At 40.3% G+C, this 20,786-nt stretch overlaps 3 protein-coding genes across 6 annotated transcripts in view; 1 reads left to right on the top strand and 2 right to left on the bottom strand.

The window, feature by feature from the left end:
• Positions 1-2,702, bottom strand: part of bicd1a (bicaudal D homolog 1a) — a 28,288-nt gene extending 25,586 nt beyond the window's left edge. For 3 of the 4 annotated variants that reach the window (XM_019894282.1, XM_019894284.1, XM_019894285.1), the window contains exon 1: positions 2,201-2,701. In XM_019894282.1, the coding sequence (XP_019749841.1) occupies positions 2,201-2,416 (216 nt within the window). In that variant the 5' untranslated portion in view covers positions 2,417-2,701. Of the gene's footprint in view, positions 1-2,200 lie in introns of all 4 variants that reach the window. The other variant, XM_019894283.1, reaches the window with a different exon arrangement.
• A 1,458-nt stretch (positions 2,703-4,160) lies between these two features.
• LOC109530332 (ALX homeobox protein 1) lies at positions 4,161-6,069 on the bottom strand. Its single transcript, XM_019893944.1, has 5 exons — positions 5,754-6,069; positions 5,614-5,670; positions 5,312-5,460; positions 4,916-5,029; positions 4,161-4,463 (listed from the first exon to the last, which is right to left on the bottom strand). The coding sequence occupies exons 1-5, from the start codon at positions 5,938-5,940 to the stop codon at positions 4,305-4,307; spliced, it is 666 nt and encodes a 221-aa protein (XP_019749503.1). The 5' UTR covers positions 5,941-6,069; the 3' UTR covers positions 4,161-4,304.
• A 4,249-nt stretch (positions 6,070-10,318) lies between these two features.
• Positions 10,319-19,861, top strand: slc23a4 (solute carrier family 23 member 4). Its single transcript, XM_019893923.1, has 12 exons — positions 10,319-10,835; positions 12,324-12,461; positions 13,174-13,331; positions 14,540-14,699; positions 15,807-15,988; positions 16,340-16,460; positions 16,829-16,985; positions 17,069-17,322; positions 17,416-17,580; positions 17,744-17,852; positions 17,982-18,077; positions 19,340-19,861. The coding sequence occupies exons 1-12, from the start codon at positions 10,788-10,790 to the stop codon at positions 19,606-19,608; spliced, it is 1,857 nt and encodes a 618-aa protein (XP_019749482.1). The 5' UTR covers positions 10,319-10,787; the 3' UTR covers positions 19,609-19,861.
• Positions 19,862-20,786: the final 925 nt, after the last annotated feature.

The raw sequence follows: 20,786 nt of genomic DNA, 5'->3' as shown, positions 1-20,786 counted from the left end.
CCTGTGACTGTGAAACAGACATGCAAACCACTATTCTACCATCTGGTAAGATCCTTCCATCATTCTAGTCTCCAGTATTTCTCCTCATTAACATCATGGGCGAGCTGAAGCCTGTCCACGTTGACTTTGGGAGAGAGGCGTGATACACCCTGGACTGGTTGCCAGGCAATTGTGTACATAAATCAATAAGCAATTTACAGTTCTCACTTAACGTGATGTGCGCGTGTTTGGAATGTGGGAAAAAGGAAATACAAATTCATTTGCGATGCATGATGAGTCACATCCAAATAAATGTGATCATTTTATTACATTTGACTAAAGATACTCACACTTATTCTCACCTTATGTTGTTTCTGTTACTCATTGTTATCTCACAAACATGTCAGACAATTGTGTGATGTTATTATCGCTGTGAGAAATGCAGTGTTGTCTGTCTCCTTGAGTTTCAAAGTTTAGTCATCAACAGTTGTCATCGGTTGTTTACTCATCTCATGATATTCATCATAGATCATACACCACCCACCATGGTGTCGATCTAAATCTAACCAAATCAAAGGTCAACTGACAGTCCAGGACATGTTGTGCTCGGCCTGAGACATTCCACTGTAATAAATATGTCCATGTGAAAAACAGCTTGAAGAATGATGATGATATTGTGACTTTTTTGCAGCAATGCTATTTAGACCTTTACAGGTGCTTCTTGAAAATCCAATTCCAAACTTTTGTATATCCATTATGAAATAGTATACATGTTAGATGAAGACTTAACATAGACAAAGAGTGTGTGCAAAACCTCCCTCATTCAATGTATATATACTCATACATTGAATGAGTTATCCTTTTATTTCTCCCTGGGTGTGAGGAATCGGCAATATTTTATACAGCAACCGTTACCAACCTTTCCATTGTCTCCATAGCCCTGTTGTTCCACCATGTTCTTACACCCTACAAATAAAATACATTATGTTATGCGTTGCAAGGCTAAATTATAGACCCGGTGTTTTACACTCCACAGAAATGCTATCATAATTGAATTGAATTGAATTGAATTGAATATTGAATTGAATTGAATACAACTTTAATGTCAAATGTGCTACAGCACAGATGAAATTTATTCCCTCTCAACATGCAACAAGAAGAGCCGCTGCGGGTGCTCACGCTGCCATCAAAAGAAAAGTTAACAAAAAATGACAAAATAATACAAGACAACACATGAGACACAGACAATCGTGCAATCTTAACCACTTTCCTGCATACACTTTGTTGTCTGAAGCAGTTATAGATGAAAGAGGAGCGAATCAAAGTGTCCTTTTCACCAGTGGATCAAAGACATCATGCTGCAATGTGCACACGTCTACTACAAACTAAGCTTGAAAGCAACAAGAAGCTGTAGCATCCATTAACGAAAAAGAGAGATTGGCTCTCTTCTCCTTTCCCATGTAAATCCGAATATATTGAAACATAAATATAATAAATAAATGGGAACCCCTAACAGCACAGCGGCGAAACTCAAAGCACGTCATGTTTTTGTGACCCACTAAAGCAAATGAGGTGTGTCTGCTTTGCTTTTGCAGAGTAGATTTGTTATTTTAATTTTTGCAGGTAATCTGGACCAAAATCACAATTTTAGCTCACATTTTACAGATTTACAGATGTGTTTTTCACCAAAGCTCTTCTCAACGTAAATGGAGTATTAGTTGTTATATTTGGTTGTCACTATTTTCCATGACATCTTATTTCAACCTCAATTTGATGTTAAAAAAATAAACACATCCTAACAATGAAATGCAGGGGCAACTGTGTTCTCATAATATGATGAGGTGATAACTCATTTCCAGTCACATCAGCCCTCTGCGAAAAACCACAAAATGTGGCCCAATTAAAATGAGCTTGACACACCTGCCTTTTAACAGTATAGTGTCATCAATGAAATAGGTAACAGATCGGGAGTATGCACACATTACTGTATGTATGCATGGTTATACTGAGTGCAGCACCACAAAGCTTGAATAAAGATGCCCGATTGACTTAAAAGCATTTTCACAGTTCCTTTAATTAAGAAAGACTTTAGGTAGTGAAGTGATGCCTATGAACTCTCAGGTTCTTCAACTGACCTCCAGCACACGCCACACAGGTGCTTAGACATCATCAGCAGCGGGCGCCCCCTGAGTGAGTGAGTGAGCGTAGTCCAGTCTCTTACCTCTTGTAATTGTTCCAACTCCTTCCTCAGAGCCTCCTGCTCGCTCTCCAGTTCGGCACACTTGTTCTTCAGCGCCTGGTTTTCCTCCAGGACCACCAGCCCGCACTCCGCAGCCCGAATCTTCTCCCCGTTCGCTTCGATCAGCTCCCGGGCTAGCCGTTCCACCTCGGCCCGGTATTGATCCACGGACTCTCCGCATCCCGCACCGGCCGCCATCGCCCTTCACTGTCCGGCTTTCTCAGTCCCCCCACCCCCCGCCCACCCAGCCTGTTGGTCTGCGGTTCTCCTCCCGGTCTCTCCCTACAACGCAGAGGCGATCGGGAGGAGGATGGGGATGCGGAATATACGCCCCCTTTCCTGGAGAGCGGCCAGAAAATTAAAATATGTGGTCGAAATCTTATATTTTCCTTCCCTAAAAAATGAGACACGACATCAGAAGAACTGTAGCGGCATATAGATGAAGTCGTGGGCTTTTCAAACCAGGTCACTCAGGAAAACACGGCGTCATTTCTGCTAATTCATGGGCGCAAGGGCGCCACCTCTAGGCTCTTATGTGTCTGTACATATTTTTCAACTCCACCCACTGTAGTTTATAGTTTGAAGCATTTAGTGACGAACGCCTCATTCAAAAAGTACCGATGGCGTAACGCGGGCTATAAACACATAAATAACCGGGGTGAAAAGTTTAACTTCACACAAAACCTTGTTAGATTTTATTAGCTCTTATCCTGTCAAATCATTTATGGTATTGATAGAGTGGCTTGTGTTGTGCCAGCGTTGCTATAATTGGCAATTACCAGCAATACCCTCACACAAAAGAAAAGGATATGGGTTGGCTGGGTCATTGTTGGATCCATGTTGGATGCCTCAGTCTTTGAAAAGCAGCAGACATCATGTCATCTTTCATATAGCCTGTGACAGAATAACTACACACTCCAAATGTTCTGGAACATTGTAAAAATGAAGAATAATTTAGAAATATTTGTGATTTGAATGTTTGCCTAAACGTTGTGAGGTTCTGGGTTGGAATATTTTCAATCCTACATTCCAAAAACCTGCATGTTACGTTAAATGAAAACTCTAAATTGTCCATGGGTGTGAATTGTTGTCGGCAAATAGGTGCCCCATTATTAAATGGCGACTAATGGATGGATGGTTGCAGTCATGTAGAACCGCATTGCATCATAGTAAGAGGGACAATGCCGTTTAATACTTGGGTGAACTCAATTAGCTACATGAGAGGGGTAACACGTTAGGGACAGTTCTATGATGCTGAACAGTTCAGGACCACCACTATAAAATACAGATACATGGCCTGCTGGAAAATTTCATGTAATAACTGCTGCATTAGGTACGGTGATTTCCGAAATGGTTAACTGTTATCATCCATGCCTTGCATTCTAAATTTACAGATTTGTAAAATGTTGTAGCCAAAATTCAAATTCAAAAGGATAAAAAGGATTACTTTTTTAATTTATTGTGAGGGCTACTTCAAAGTTCATTATTTCAGGTAAAATGGTTTATTATCTTAAGTATGTTTAACTTTGTGTATAACTGCCTTCCACACTGACAACAGTGTAATTGTGCACGATTTATCGTAAACGACAGCCATTTTACATTCAAAGCCATCAAGATGAATACAGTACATGAAACTATTTTTTTTATGGCATTTGTGTAATTTTGTGGCCATCGCTTTCACCGGTTGCTGCACATTCATGTTTTGCTAACTTCCCCAGCTGACCTGCGAGCAACCTCAATTTACAAGCTCAAATTAAGATAAGAACCGGTGGTCAGAAGGTCAAACAGATGAACATAGGCGGCGCATTATCTTATCTCTGACAAAGGAATGTGATGTCATGAAAATAACACATCTCCTGCACAAGACTGCAGCACAAAATAAAATGAAATTCATTTTGTGTTTATTTAGCCTTTGGAGAAACAGTCACAACAGTACTCACTCTAATATTTAAAGAAGACATTTATTGTAAAGAAAGACCACGACATAAAAGCACAACCAGGTTGTAAATTAGCTTAAAAACATCAAAGCCTTCAATAAAAAAAAACATTGTGATGCTAATGTCACAACCTAATCGTTTCATCACTCTCAGGTCACCGTCTGAATGTCAAAATACGGACTTCTGCGATGTGAGAAATGTGTTTCGGCCAGCATGCTGGGAGGTGACTTTGCTGTGAGGAGCAGTCTTGAATGCAACAACTCCTGTGAGCAACGTGGCAGCCAACACATTGTTGCCAGCCGTGGTTTCTGATGGATGGAGAAAGGGGTGCATGTTGATGACATGTTGTCCCAACACAGCCACAAATAGCTTAGTTGATGATAATTGACTTCAATGATTGGACATTTGTTTAAGTAATTTGGTGGTTTCATGTCACCACACACACACACACACAAAAAAAAGCACGCATTCAATCACAAGACAATTCATTAGGTAACCTGCACATTTGAGACATCTCTCCACTGCTACGTACTGTCACAATTCTGTGTATTACTGGTATGCAATGCATAACCACGATAATAAACATAACGTCAAATGAAGACTACGCTACGACAGTGCTGTTTAAAACTCAGTACTGTATTATCATCTCCTCAAAAGGCAGAATTTTACATTGCATGTCATTATAACTGTGCAGGGATACCCAACGAAGTGTCCAGTGTGTGTGCATTTATATGATATATATAATGTATTTGAAAGTTACCTCATAAAATAACCGGGAATTATTGTGCGAATGTGTATGCTGTCTGTCTGTCAGCTGAATGTCTCTCAATGTTTCAGTCTTCCTCCATTTGGCTCGACGATTCTGAAACCAAATCTAAACAGAACAGCAAAATAAGATTTTTTTTTTCCCGTCATACAAAATATTCACCAGTCGGGCATCTAAAGGACGGAAGATTGTTTGTTCTCATTCCTCTCACTTTTCAGAAAAGTGGTGCGCTTTTGAGCTTTACTTGTGGATTGCATCATAAATGCATGTTAAGGCATGGCAACAGTTTTACTTTATTTGTGAAATAAAATCAGACGGTGAATCCATTAAATGACTTCTGACAATAAAAATGAACAGAATCGGGTAGATCATGAACATTTCTTTGTGTACCTGTATTCGCCCCTCAGTGAGGACCAGATATGAGGCCAACTGCTCTCTGGTCTTGACATCCGGGTAGTGAGTCTGCTGAAAGACCTTCTCCATCTCCTGTACCTGCGATGGTGTATAAGTGATCCTGGTTTGCCTCTTTTTTCTGCCACCTAATAAATTGGAATAATTATGTTATCAATAACGGGGGACTTAGATCACTACTGTCATTGGAAAAAAAAAAAGTGAAATTGCAAGGAAATCTTTTTAGTTACCGCTTTGGTTTATCATCATTATCATCATTATTATTTTCAAATGATACTCACTGATACATTCTGCAGGGGATTTTGGAGATTCTTCATGGTGCCTGATTTCCGGACTTTCTTTAGGGGAAACAAATATGTTAATTGAAAATTGTATATCCATGCATAAAGTATGTAACATTAGTCTTATGTCAAGAGCATACCTGCGCCTACAAGCTGGTTTGATATCCGGGTGTTCTCCTTGATAACAGACCAGTTGCGATGAACTTTTTCCTCTTTTCTGGTGCAAGTGGGCTTTCTCAGGATCTCCTCAATGGAATGAGAAAATTTTTTGCATGGTTCCCGGTCAGACCCCCTCTCTGTGTCATCTCTATTCCTTATTTCCAGCATTGCAATGTGTTATATGTCATTCAGTGTTGGAGTCTTCAGCACACAACCCCTGTAAAACAGCACAAATGACAGCTCTCGTGAAGAAAATTTGCTCTGACTTCCTCCTCTGCTCTTTGGTGCCTATCTTGCACTCTGCTCCCTGAAAGATGAGGGTATTCAGGTTGTCCTCCCTTGCTTGGCGGACTGTAATCAACTTGGATCACATGGTCATGGAGGAGGAGCGACGCGATGTAACAGCATATACTTCTAGGAAAACTGTAATCAGCATCTCAAAGTTTTCTTGTCAGTGTCTCCAAAGAGCACACTCATGTCTTCTGATATTACACTGGTGCCTCAGCACACATTTTTGGATTTTAAATGTGGTAGTCCTAACCCAACATTGTACACCTTATGTATTACATTGATTAAATGCTAAAGTGAAGGTCAGTGGTTAAAATGAGAATCAATTGAAATAACCACCAGCTCCAAAGTGGAGCTCCTACTTTTGTCTTATCAACGGATTTATTGGAGCAGTAATCTTTATGACCTTGGCCCTTCTGTGGCCTCTCACACCTAGATTCACCTCGCAAGTGTAGTGGGACGAAAGGTTGATACTGACCTCTTGTGGTGTATGCAGAAAAAGTACTGCATGTGCTGTACTCTCTCTTTCTCTCGCCATCATATCCAGTACACATTCAATACACATATGTACAATATTGATGTGACATCCATGTTGGGTCCAAAGAGATGCAACATGCGCAATTTATTGATGAACAAGAGACATGTGTTGGATAAAGAGGAGGAAACAAAGGAAAACTACCAGAATGCAGAGCGAAAATTTATAAGGTGCCGAGACACACTTTTTCTCCTACAACGCCTTTCTTTTTGCTTTGAGGTACGTGTCCCTCATCCGTTCCACTTATTGCGGCAAAACACCTTTGACAGAAAAAAAAATGTTTGAACATGGCAAGTAGTGGTTTTGCAAAATCATGAGACTAATGCTAAACAACATTGCTACCATGGTACAGAATATAAGCTGTCAAAAAGTCATTCCACTTACCAGGTACTGTATGCCAACTTCCTTGCTCACACTTCGGTCTCACTATTGCTGTCTGTCTGTCCGTGTTGTAGTGCTCTGGGTGACTAAAGACCGTGATGATTTTCTTCATTTTGTTGTAGAAAAAGAGTCATCACCAACTCCGGCTCCTATCCTGCATGTTTTAGATGTTTCCTTCCTCCAATCCAAACTGACCGGAGATGGTGACCTCTGTTGTAGAATCTGTGCAGCCAAAAAGTACGCAGTAAGGCGCCTATTCTAATTTGTGCAAACGTGAGATATTCTTACGATTTTAACCTTTGCTTCAGTATGAATAAAAAGCAGCAGATGGTTTTGCTGAGAATAATACATAATCTTGTCACTGCATGGCGTCACGTCATGCATGCTTCTGAATTGCACGCAGTCACTCGTGCAATTCACACACAAGTGAGGGTGTCCAACGAGGTCACAATGTTGATTTGCTCCCCTCACATGCTTAATTTCCTCAGTCATGCTGTTTTTCAAGATGTAAACTATTATTATTATTATGATTATTATTTTTACAATATTTGAATCACGTCGTGGAGATTCTTTTGCGGTTTCTATTCATGAACAATTCTCAACAGTGTTTCTCATTCGTGCTACCCGAGAAGAGGAATCTTCGTTTGATGTCAGATTTGACTTGACCTTATGATTTCAGACCAAATAATTATTCATGTCTGACGAAATAGCCAGATAATAGCTAGACCGAATGGGTGAACAAGTTGCTACTTTCAAAGCACTTGATACTTTGTATTCTCTCAAAATATTCTGGTGTCAGGATTTTCCATGTGTGTTGGTGTGGCCTAATCCTGTGACTAGTGTGAGTTTTATTCCAATACGGACAAACGCACTCCATCTTTGGAACGTCTCACAGTAATTCAAGGGATGTGGGATGTTATCAGAAGCTTGGACGATTAAAGCTATTTAATACAATTTCGGGGAAATACGGTTGTGGGGAAAATGAACAAATTAAATTAACATCAATAGTTTCCTTGCATCATGTGATAGTTCGGCAGCGTACTTTATAGGAACTTCTCAAGCTGAAGCACATGTTCAGGATAAGGCATAGAAAAACTACTGTGCAGGTACAGTATGTGTTCACAATTGATTTAAATGGACTGCACCATGGCTGAAACAGTTTCCTTTCTAAAAGGTAATGAACTCACTCTAGTAGACACTGACAAAATAGTCAAAATGTTTCATTTGCAAGGTAACTAAAGTCTACTATTATCAGTGTAGTTAAAAAAAAATATTGACGACACTATAATTATTCACTGGATCACGAAGTCATGTGTACTTAAGTATTATGAGTTCATTTTTACTGTAAAGTACCGGTACACTAGTTCACAGGTTTGTAGTCCCCCAAGGAATCTGCAGAGAAAAAATGTTGATTTGGCAGAGAACAATCCTGATTCTGTGAAGAGCAAATCTTGCACTGCAGTTGTAAAATAATCAGTATTCTCGTTGTCCCTCTGGGGCAGATTTACTGAATACAAAAAAAAAAATTACAATCATAAAAATAATAATAATATAAATCCATTTTCTAATCAGCTTATCTTCACGAGGATCACAGGCGTGCTGCAGCCAATCCTGTCATGTGTGCATGCGTGATGGTAGTGGACCCAAAATAAAAAGCAGGGACGCAGGAGAACCGGGGAGTACTAAACAAATATGTGTTAACAGAAAACACTTGCAGGGGTACACTGGAAAAACCAAATCCAAAACACAAACAAAGTCCTGAAAAACCCAAATGAACCAAAGTAACAAACAAACAAACAAACAAAAACCCATGACAATAAAACAAAACAACATGATAGCAACAGAAACAAAAAACCCATGACAATAACGCAACGATCTGACCAAGAGTGACAGAAACCGGGGAACTAAATACAAGCAAATTGACGAGACAACAAGGAACACCTGGACACAACACAAAGAGTTGAGGGAGCTGATTGGTACACAAGGGACCCAGATGACAAGAACAGGTGGAAACAAAACCAAACGAGGAAAACAAATGCACACGAGGAAACCAGACGATGAAACAAAACCAAATGTAATCTTAAAAACAGAATCATGACTTTCAGAGTTATACCCGGACAAGTTTAAACAGAAGAACTCGACTCAGGGAAGGTTGTTGGTACAGTCCGACGGGAGCGGATCTCTCAGAGCGAACGGCGGGGAGTTGCTCCGCGATCACACTCAAAGTACATCGTGCTCGTCATCGGTCTTTTATTGTTTGCATATGCAAAATACAAGAAAGACACTACCCCCGATATTTGCATACCACACCCCCAGTCCAACCCCTTGGTCAGCGATGTGATTAGCTTTTGTCAAGCTTTGAACCACAGATACTTTAACACCGTCTCCCACGAATAAACAAGTCGCTTACTTCGCAGATGACAAATGGTCGCCGGGGCCGCGAGGTCAAGCGTGGAGCTGTCAATCTGGAGTAAAAAGTAGTTTGACTGGAAAATACGTACAATTGTACTCGCAAGTTCGTTTGAGCATATTGAAATACGTTTAAACTTACTTGCGAGTAGATTTGAAGGTACTCGCAAATCTGTCCAAAAGTACTCGCAAATACGTTCAAATGTACTCACAAGTACCTTCAAACCTACTTGCAAGTGCGTTTGAATGTAGTCGCAAATACGTTCAAACGTACTTGGAGGTTAAGTGCTACAAAGGTACCGGGAGAATTTTCCCATAATGCAGCGGGCTAGTGACTTGCGCATGCATTATGGGGAAAAAATGCAAAACGTAAATCATGCACTGCAGCCATAATAAAACCATAAAATAAGAATAACCATATTTATTTAATTTTCAAACAGATTGGTATTAGTAGAATTAGAAAAGACAAAACATCACGGAGGTGGGCCGCCTGGTTGTCCAGTGGTTAGCACGTCAACATCACAGTGCAGAGGTACCGGGTTCGATTCCAGCTCCGGCCTTACTGTATGGAGTTTGCATGTTCTACCCGTGCCTGCGTGGGTTTTCTCCGGGTGCTCTGGTTTACTCCCACATTCCAAAAAATGCATGGCAGGCTGATTGAACATTCAAAATTTTCCCTTGGTGTGAGTGTGAGCATGAATGGTTGTTCATTTGTGCGTGCCCTGCGATTGGCTGGCAACCGGTTCAAGGTGTCCCCCGCCAACTGCCTGAAGAAAGACAGCTGGAATAGGCTCCAGCACCCGCCGTGACCCGTGTTTGGATAAAGCGCATTCGAAATGGATGGATGGATGGATAACATCACGGAGTGTGTGCATGCATAAGTCAATCGGCGGTGGTATTAAGACTTAAGCCATGTATACTTGCACTCCAAATCTTCCCATCTCTGATAAATGTTCATTGTATGTCTTGTAAACATACTTACTTACACTCTTTCTTACTTATGGTTCAAATAAGTCCACTCAGAGAAATCATGATTCGTAAGGGGTGGCCACTTTTTAAATGTTTCTGGCTTGTCTAAGATTCCTGCCTTCTAATTAAATCGTGGAAACAAATCAATGCTGTCTGAGTATCCACTCATGCAGCTGACCACTGGCTAGCGAGTAGGCTGCTGTTACTGTTCTAATTGGCTTCACATGAGCTGTGGGTGCGACTCATTTCAACCGACAAAAGCAAAGTCTCATGTTTGAACTTTGATACTTCATTCCGACACTGCCCTCCTCTCTCTCCCCTACCTCCTTACTCGATCGCTTCTCCGTTTCTCCTCGGCTGTACTGACTCCCTTCCAACTGATGATTTCTCCATTTTTTTGTTTTCTATTTTATGACAGCCATCTGAAGTTCAGATGGCTCCAGAAAAGGAAAGCAATGGTCTCGACAACTACGCATTTGCAGTGAGTACATTTAATTCCTCTTCCATGAGACTTTTTTTTTTTTAAGCTTTTCCCATTCGACAAACTGCTTGTGTAAATGCAGTATAAATGTGTGTGCGTGTGTGTGTGTGTGTGTGTTTCTCCATGGAAAATAATTAAGAGCTCACCCTTGTTTCTTCAGCTTCCTGTTGATTTGAAACACCTTATATAAGTAAGGGTAGATATGTTTGGATTGATATATCAATGACAACAAAAACACATATTTTCCAAAGGTTTTCTTGATAATAACCCAAATCATTGAACAAATTTGTCACTGATAGTGAAATGGTCCACTCGCCTGACTTGTGTGCGGGCAGCGTGGGGTGGGTTCGCACTCAGTCATGGTGTGGATGTGGGTTTGAACGGTCATTTGTCACTATATGTGCCCTGCGACTTGATGGCGACCAGTTCAGGGTGTAGGGTGCCTTCCGCTCGAAGTCGGCTGGGATAGGCTCCAGCAACCCCTCAAGACCCTCATCATTTGTTGAAAATGGATGAATGGATGGATTTAACAAATTCTTACATTAATATTATGGCATTATAATGCCAAAAAGGGCGCTTTGATAGGGATTTCACATTCCATTTCTTTCGTGTCATTGACAGTGAGTCACATGATCATGATCAGATATCAAAATGAACAAGAAATTGAACAAAATTGGGTTCTCTTCACTTCACATACATACAAACATACATCCGTTCTCTATAGCACATGTGCTGATGAGGGTCACTAGTTAGCAGGGAGTCTGTCCCAGATGGCTGTGGGTAACAACCTGGGATGGTTACTCGTCAATCACAGGGTATATATTCACATACAACTATTCACACCCGCATGAATTCCCTTGATCCATTCATCCAGCCCACTTATCCTCACAAGGATCATGGGCATGCTCGATCCAATCCCAGCGACCTTTGAGCAGTAGGCAGGGTATACCCTGAGCTGATGGCCAGCGAAAGACAGGGCACACATCGACAAACAAACCATTCACACTCACAATCACATCTAGGCAGAATTTAGAGTGTTCAATGAACCTAGCATGCAAGTTTTTAGAATGTGGGAGCAAAGTGGTATACCACTAGGCACGGAGAAAATCATGGAAACTCCACACATGAAATCCGGGCCCGGAATCGAACCCCGGATCTCTGTACTGTGAGGTAGACGTTCTAACTGGTCGACTACCGTACCCCCTCCACATGAATTCTAGTAGACAAAATTTTGAGTTCACCGAATATGCATGTTTTTGGAATGGTGGAGGAAACTGAAGTACCCAGACACAAATGTCAGCAAAAATATAGAGAGAATGATTGATGAATTTTCTCATCCTTCAATGTCCTTAAAGGAATTGTATCATATACTGTGTTCATGCACAGGAGATGAAAGAAATGGAATTTTGTGAATGTTGAGTGAAGCACAAATTATACTCATTATGATGAGAGTATATGAGATTATTCATCTTTTTGGCCACATTCAAGCTAGAGGAGCGCTTCTGCGACGTACCTGAAGCAACACATGGAGATGTTGACACTCCCCTGGACGAAGAGGGCAATAAGTTGGCTTACTGCGTCACTGATGTACCACCTTGGTACTTGTGTATCCTTCTTGGTATTCAGGTATGTCAACAAAACGACAACTGTGCATCCAAACAAAACCACTATAAGGCAACGCAATGAAATGAAATGCTTTGGTCACATAAGCTATCATGTCACTTGACGTTTTCTTCATGGTTTGTTTAGACATGCATAGTTTTCTCTATGTGGACCAAATGGCGAAATTCGCCTCAGTCACAGTTGTGAGTTAGTCATAAAGTTCTTGTGTTATATATTCAGCAAACTTTCCCATGCGGTATTATGTGCAACCGTGTAGCTTCTTTACAGTCGATACCACCATCCTGTCCATCACTATTGTCCTTCTTTGCGTGTGCGTCATGTGTGTTTATTAGTACGCAATTATACAGGCCTGTCTTTTACAGAAGCTTAAATTTGGAAGCAAATGGAAACTGAGATGAGATCATCATCATTTCAATAGTTTGTGACATTTTTGTTTGGTGGTGTGTGAGTATTTTCTCATGTGAAATGAGCGCCTCGGCTCAGGTTGGGAAACACCGAGCTAGTATATTGCCCCGTATGACATCATATCATGCAGACATGAGTAACCAGATATTCTATGCAAGAAACTTTAACACAAATGGTACAAGTAACACATTTACACACGATAATGCACTGTTCAGCGCGTTCACACATGCTGTTATCACACTACTAAAAGATGTGTCATGTGCCTTTAGAATATTTCATAACTGAGGTTTCAAACATCTTGTTTTCTCAGCACTGCTTGACGGCGTTTGGAGGAATTATTGCCATCCCATTGATCCTCTCACAAGGCTTGTGTCTTCAACATGATGGCGTCACACAGAGTCACCTGATTTGCACCATCTTCTTCATGTCTGGAATCTGCACTCTGCTGCAAGTTACTTTTGGCGTCAGGTAAGTGGAACGAAAGAATACATTCTGTGTTATCAGTGGCATTTCCATTGCAAAGAATGTGTACGGTGTATATTACTGTGTATAGCAAACAAGAAAGCCACTTGTTGTGTTGTTGATTTGACAAGACTCAGTCATAAATCCGAAGTGCTTGAAGAGACATAAAGGCTATAAAAAGATAATTAAAGGTACAGAATGCAGTGATTAAAATAAACACTTGTTTTCATATGTCTGTCATGAGTGTGTGATTGGACCCAAAAAGCAGGCAGGCAGGAGAAGGAGGGTGTATTGAACCAAATGTATTTAATGCACCCCTCTAAATTGTGAATTTTATGAAAATATAATTCAATTGAAACCTTCTCTTCCGGGAATCGAATCAAAATAAGGCTGTATAAACGTTTCACCGTTTGTAAGTTCACAATGCTTAGTTTTTGTTTTATTATTGCAAATGTATTTGCTTGTTGAGGAGCATTGGTATATAACTGTAACGTGTTTGGTAGTCAGTGTTTTCGTACTGGATGTTTATTTTTGGAGAGCCATGAAATCTTACAGTTGAATGTGAATGAATACGCGTGCCGTCCAAGTCATGCTGAATATCGGTGTCAGAGCAGGATTAGGGAAAGAATTTCCCCAACTTATCAACAGAATCTTGTTCTTGCTAAATCCACATTCCACAAGCTCAGGGCCACTGGTGCATTTTTGTCTTTGCCCAAATTCTCAGGAGCAGATAAACCTGAAACAAAAACAACACACATGAGGTTACATTTTCTAGTGTTGACATACATTTAGAGTCTACATTGTATTATATGAGGCCTTACATCTTCTGTACTGTATATGCTATTGAATTCCTGATTATCCACTTTTGGTTGGATGCAATCAGCATTTTGTTGCCTTGTACTTGTGGCATGTTATGGCATTAAAGTTGACTCTCATCTAATCGAAACCAACTTTATGACCTAATCCAACTTTATGACCTGATGAAATCTATTCCATCATAGATTGCATGTGACAGGCAGAATGTTTGCATAGTCACCCTTCCAAGAGTGCGAGCATGTTTTTCTCATTAGTTTCCATCAGCTCTTTCCCAATTTGATGTGGTTTAAAAAAAAAAAAAAAAAAAAACCTAGCCGATTATATGAATAGTCAGGCTACATCCTGACTGACATAAATCAAATGATCTATCATTATGTATTTTCTCTTATGGTTTGCAGGCTGCCAATTCTCCAAGGTGGAACATTCACATTGCTTGCACCGTCCATGGCGATGCTGTCAATGCCCGAATGGACTTGTCCTGCTTGGACGCAGAACGCAAGCCTCGTCAATACGTCATCTAGTGAATTCATAGAAGTGTGGCAGACTCGAATGAGAGCAGTAAGTTCATTAGGGGAGACATCACAGCTTTCAAAGCGATGCAAATTGACCCCGATGTGCTGTGTCAGATTGGGTCCAATTTAAAACAAAACATGGACACACACACACACACACACACACACACACACACACACACACACACACACACACACACACACAGGTTTCTAACCTGGTGTCTTTCTATTGTAAACAATTAGTATTCTGTGAGAATGACTTTAAATGCCACTTTAACTATTGGCTATTTTTGCAAAACTGTTCACACAAATAAGAAAACCCTTTCATCAAATTTGAAAAACGTTGCCGTTATCTCGCAAAAAAAAAAAGTCTTGCTTAGCTCTTCAAACCTTCAAAAATAAATTATTTTTGTTTCAAACAATTAATATAAGCCATTATATTGCATCCGCTAATTTTACTCCGAAATAGACGCACACACAAAAAAAAAATCCTCAGTCTCCACTGTGTCACTCAACTTTGAGCCCAATTCTGTGAAGACAGAAAACATTCATGGGTGCACTGAAAAAAAGTAATCTTCATCATTTGTAATGGTTAAGTTGTAATGTCAACAATGAAAAATTGTGTTGAAGTGTTAAACACACAAATTCAATTTTAAATTATTTTTCATTTGTTCAAAACACTAGAAATCGAGAATTAACTCCTTAATAAGCACTATTTAAGTAATTTCAGGGTGTCATGAGAAGTACAGGCGTACTACAAAGGAGATTTGTAGTATTTGCTCAACCATGAAGTGAGACGGGGCAGAGATTCTCCCGGCCGTTGCATGATGGGATTTGTGTTTTTCTGCCTTGCAATGTATGTATGTGGCCCATTTTGTACGTTGATTTTTTTCTTCAGTGTGCGAGTGTAGTGCCGATTTTAGGTTTAACAATTAATCCAAGGGAGTTCTATCAATTTCTACCAATGTAAGCCTGGATTTAAAATCTATTGCTATTCAGACTGGCATGATGTGTAATATACATCTTATATATATATATATATATATATATACTGTATATCAAATTGTGATTATTTTCTTAACCAAACCAAAACTAGAAATATATTTGCGACTGCTGACTTTATGATCATTTACTGTGCCATGTTTGCCTTTAGGTGCAGGGGTCCATTATGGTGGGCTCACTCTTACAGGTGTTTGTTGGTTTCTCTGGCCTCATTGGCATCTTCATGCGTTTCATCGGCCCTCTCACCATTGCGCCCACCATCTCTCTCATTGGGCTGTCTCTTTTTGATTCTGCTGGTGAACGTGCAGGGAACCACTGGGGAATTTCTACCTTGTAAGTAATACTACCAATGAGTCAATTATCAACTCCGATTTATGCTCGGGTGATTATAGTTCTGTTTTATTTCAGGTGATTTTTTTTCAACTGTAACAATACCGTAATGTGTTCCCACTTAAATATATTTGTGTCAAAACACAGAGCTTATACATTTCAATAAATCTGCTCAGTGTGTCAGCTCTCCATTGAAATGTGTGGTCAATTCTTAAACTCCCCCAGAAGCATGACAGCTGTCGTGTTATAAGTCCAACAATCCAAGAACCTACTATTGTAGCAGTACTTTGCCAAATGCTTTTGAATCATCTTCTGCATTAACATTGTGATTTTTTTGTTCCTTTCCTCATGCAGAACCACTACTCTGATCGTCATTTTCTCACAGTACCTTCGTCACATTCCTGTCCCTTTGCCGACATACAGCAAGGACAAAAAAATACACTTCCGTCGTGTTTACATCTTCCAGATTCTCCCCGTATGTAACATATTTTGAATTTTCTTTCTTAACAATATTTTTGTGCAAGCGTATGTATGAAATCACGTCACATTTGGACAAGGGATGGGCAGAAGACTTGACTCAGTCATTATTGTTAGGCTGAATGAAATGCATTATTTGGCTATAAGCAGCAGAGGCGCTGTTCATTCAGTCTCAGCTACGTTTCGGGGGGCACAACTCTAATAAACAACAATGGAATACAAGCGTTCAGATCTTTCAGAGAAATTCTGCCATGCCAAAAGTAACGATCGATTTTATGAGCCATTGTCAATCATAGAAAATACACTAAATACCCTTTTGTAGTTTGGAGCTTTTATAAGTTAAAGTGACATTGTTTGTCCCTTCAGGTTCTGCTTGGAATCTCCTTGTCCTGGCTCCTGTGTTATATTTTAACAACCTACAGTGTACTTCCTTCTGATCCAGGCCAGTATGGCTACCTGGCTCGTACTGATCTGAAAGGCGATGTCGTGGGTAAAGCTCCTTGGCTCACATTTCCCTATCCCGGTAAGAAGCCGTCAGGTTTTACTCAATGAAAACAGGATAAGAATGATATGTCATGAACTCCGTGTCCCATTCTTTTCACTTAGGTCAATGGGGGATGCCCACTGTGAGCTTGGCAGGGGTACTTGGCATTTTTGCTGGTGTGATTTCGTCCATGATAGAGTCTGTTGGGGATTATCATGCGTGTGCCAGGCTGTCCGGGGCTCCGCCTCCACCTAAACATGCAATCAACCGGGGGATTGGGATAGAGGGCTTAGGGTGTCTGCTGGCTGGAGCCTGGGGCACAGGAAATGGGACCACCTCATACAGCGAGAATGTGGGAGCCCTCGGTATCACCAAGGCGAGTCCTCCGTGCCAGGCTCAAATGATTAAGGGATGCTTACATTGTTGGGAGAATATAACATTTGGATGACTTCCTCTACTTCCTCCACAGGTTGGCAGTCGTATGGTGATTGTTGCCGGGGGTGTCTTTATGATAGTTATGGGTATTTTTGGCAAAGTGGGAGCCATTTTTGCGACCATCCCATCGCCTGTCATAGGAGGGATGTTCATGGTTATGTTTGGGGTCATTTCTGCTGCAGGAATTTCAACTCTACAGGTGAGCGCTGTATATGATGAAATGCAAATGATGAACAACACTGAAGCTAAGCTGTTCATATACTATATGAGATAATGATATGCAGATGCACTTTGGCACAATGTTACGTGTTTGTTACTTGGAATGCTCCAATTTTTTTTCTTTGTTTGTTTTTGTTTTCTAGTATTCAGATTTGAACTCATCTCGCAACATCTTCGTGTTTGGTTTCTCCATGTTCTCGGGTCTGGTCATACCAAACTGGACACTGAAGAACCCCACAGCAATTTCTACAGGTAGAAGACTCATTTTATGTTACTTAAAAATATTTAAAATGCATACGCAAACCAACATGCGTGCACACACATACTCACAGGCGCACACACAGACAATACATTGTGTCATGGTTTCACTGTGTCATCCAGGTGTGGACGAGATAGACCAGGTGCTGCAAGTTCTTCTCACAACCAGCATGTTTGTTGGAGGCTTCTTTGGTTTCTTACTGGACAACACAATCCCAGGTAATACTCTACTAATTTCCATGACTTTCAGTAGGGTATAGGTATGACTTTAAAAATGATCTGTAATTCCCAGATTTTAGTTACAATGGTTAAGTTTTCATTTCACATTCTGATAACTGTAGGCATGGCTTTAAGATTTCTGAATTAATTTAAAAATCAAGTGATGACTGTAATAGTGCATCACATTAGGTAGGTTTGGTTTCTTGAATTTTAGTCATGGCGATGAAACATTAGACAAAATGAAATCTGAAAAAATGGCTTCACATTGCCTTATTAAAAAAAGAATGAGGTAATAACATGATGTTTTTGAACACTGGCTCTTACTAAGGAGAAGGGAGTCTGTGAGTGTATCGTTGCCGTGGCTACCCCAGATTATCTCATATGTACTTAATATATGAATATAATGTTTAGATTGCGATAACTGTCATGTTGTAGAGCACTATCCTCAATGCTAACATGACTGTTGGAGTACTTCACCTAGCACAAAATAACAAATGTTCATATTTTGCATAAATGTTGGCAGTTTTTTATTTACCATTGTGTCATTAAAGAAAATGACTGTGGTGGGAGGATAGAGCAAAAATAAACAAATCACAGTTTTTGGTTACGGTGCTATTCGCAGGGGGCTCAGGAGTGCCCTCCTGAAAATGGCAAAAGTACGCACATTATCAACGGCCCATGAAAAGGGTTTTATAGTTGCTTGTTAGATAAAATAGCAGCAAAGTACTATCCACCCATTTCCTGATCTGCTTATTCTCACAAGAGCCGCGCTGGAGACTATCCCAGCTCTCTTCGGGCAGTAGACGGGGGACACCCTGAACTGGTTGCCAGCCAATCACAGGGCACACATAGACAACAATCTGCGCTCACACTCAAACCTCAGGACAATTTAGAGTGTTCCATTAACATGCATGTTTTTGGAATATGAGAGGAAACCGGAGTACCCGGCGAAAATCCACGCAGGCACGGGGAGAACATGCAAACTCCCCACAGGAGCACTATTTTGAAATAAATTAAGTTCCTGGAGTCACTTCAATAGAGTCCTTTGGCACCACGATGCCACAAGATGGCACCAGAGCAACCCTTTTTGTTTTGCCTGGGCACAGTAACAGAAACAAAAATCCGGTTCTATTTTTGAGCTAATAGAGGAAAGGTTCCCAAAAGAAGCATTTACCTATGTGAATGCATCAATTGCAAATCTGTAAGCAAAGCTCTGTTTAGTTTTGCATGCACATTTCTTTTGACTTGTGCATGTCTCACAGGCACAAAGGAGGAACGAGGCATCCTGGCCTGGAACAAAGCTCATGAGGACAGCTCCATCAACACACGGGAGAGTAGAGAAGTTTATGGTCTGCCTTTTGGACTGAGCGCGCACTTATCTTCTTTGCCATGGAGCCGTTTCCTACCGTTCTGCCCACCTTTTGTGCCCAAAGGGCCTGATGAATGTGGAGAGGGCAAAACCACTCAGGAATCCAAGAAGGCACTTGGACATTCAGAGCCTTCGCAGATCAGTATTGGAGTCGCTTTTTAAGTTGTGAACTCACATCGATCAGCATCCCATTTTGGGGATATTTTTCAATACATGCAATGCCATGAGAGACACCAGAATTTGATTGCTTTTAATATTATTTCAAGTGACCTTAAATGAGCTATTTATGTTTGTATAGAGTTTTTTTTAAATAACTAAACTCATTCATGTTATTATACTGTTGAGTTAATGTTGCCGAATCATTTGCAACACTAATGTAAAGATAAATAAAATGTGTAAATCATGCTTTATTTAACATCATTAGCCGGTCTGTTATGCTTTTCACCATATGCTCATAATCAAACAGCAGAATCGAAAACCACCGGATTTTTACCTAATTATTTTGTACAAGATAACAAAAGATACAAGTTCAGCAACCGTAATTGGAATTTGATAATTTTGTGTGTCTATTGTGTTCGCTGCATTGCTCTTAAGTTGTAATTTTGTAGTTGACCACTAGAGAGCCATGTTTAGCCACATTACAAATTGCACTATGTTGACAAAAGAATTGGGACGCCTCAATTTTTTCCTCCATTCAGTTTTGATGTTGCACCGCACAAAGGGCCTGACTCACCATCTCTGCTCCAGTTCATCCCAAAGGTGTTTGGTGGGGTTGAGGTCAGGTATGCCTTTATGGACCTTGCTTTGTCTAGTGCGGTGGTTCTTAATCAGGATTCGATCGAACCCTAGGGTTCGATGAATCAGTCTCAGGGGTTCGACAGAGCCTCTCCCATGGAGGTTAAGAAGCATCCGACTCAACATGTCAATTAGTTATGACATGCCCGCTTGACCATCACTGTCCGGTTCATTTTGTGCACAGTTAAAAAACGTATACTTTATACTTGTACTAATTGTATTTACTTTTTTTCTGTTTTTAATAAATGTGTTTTTTCATGTCTTGAATTTGTAAAAAATCATATTTCTATTATTCACTAATGAAGGGTTCGGTGAATGCGCATATGAACTGGTTGGGTTCGGTACCTCTAACAAGGTTAAGAACAACTGGTCTCGTGGGTCAAGCCAAAATGTTTTTGCGCGAATAAATAAATAAATAAATATGTTGTCCAATGCCCATGCCACCATGAAATCATATAATTAAATATCCAACACAATGGATAAATCATGAGATGATTAATAGATGTAGCAATGCTGCCATTTGACTTATTTGAATTTAATATAAT

The sequence above is a fragment of the Hippocampus comes genome, unplaced genomic scaffold (genome assembly GCF_001891065.2).
Source record: "Hippocampus comes isolate QL1 unplaced genomic scaffold, H_comes_QL1_v1.1 scaffold104, whole genome shotgun sequence".
Taxonomy (NCBI): domain Eukaryota; kingdom Metazoa; phylum Chordata; class Actinopteri; order Syngnathiformes; family Syngnathidae; genus Hippocampus; species Hippocampus comes.
Note: the sequence above shows the minus strand (reverse complement) of the source record. Positions and strands in the feature narration are given on the sequence as shown.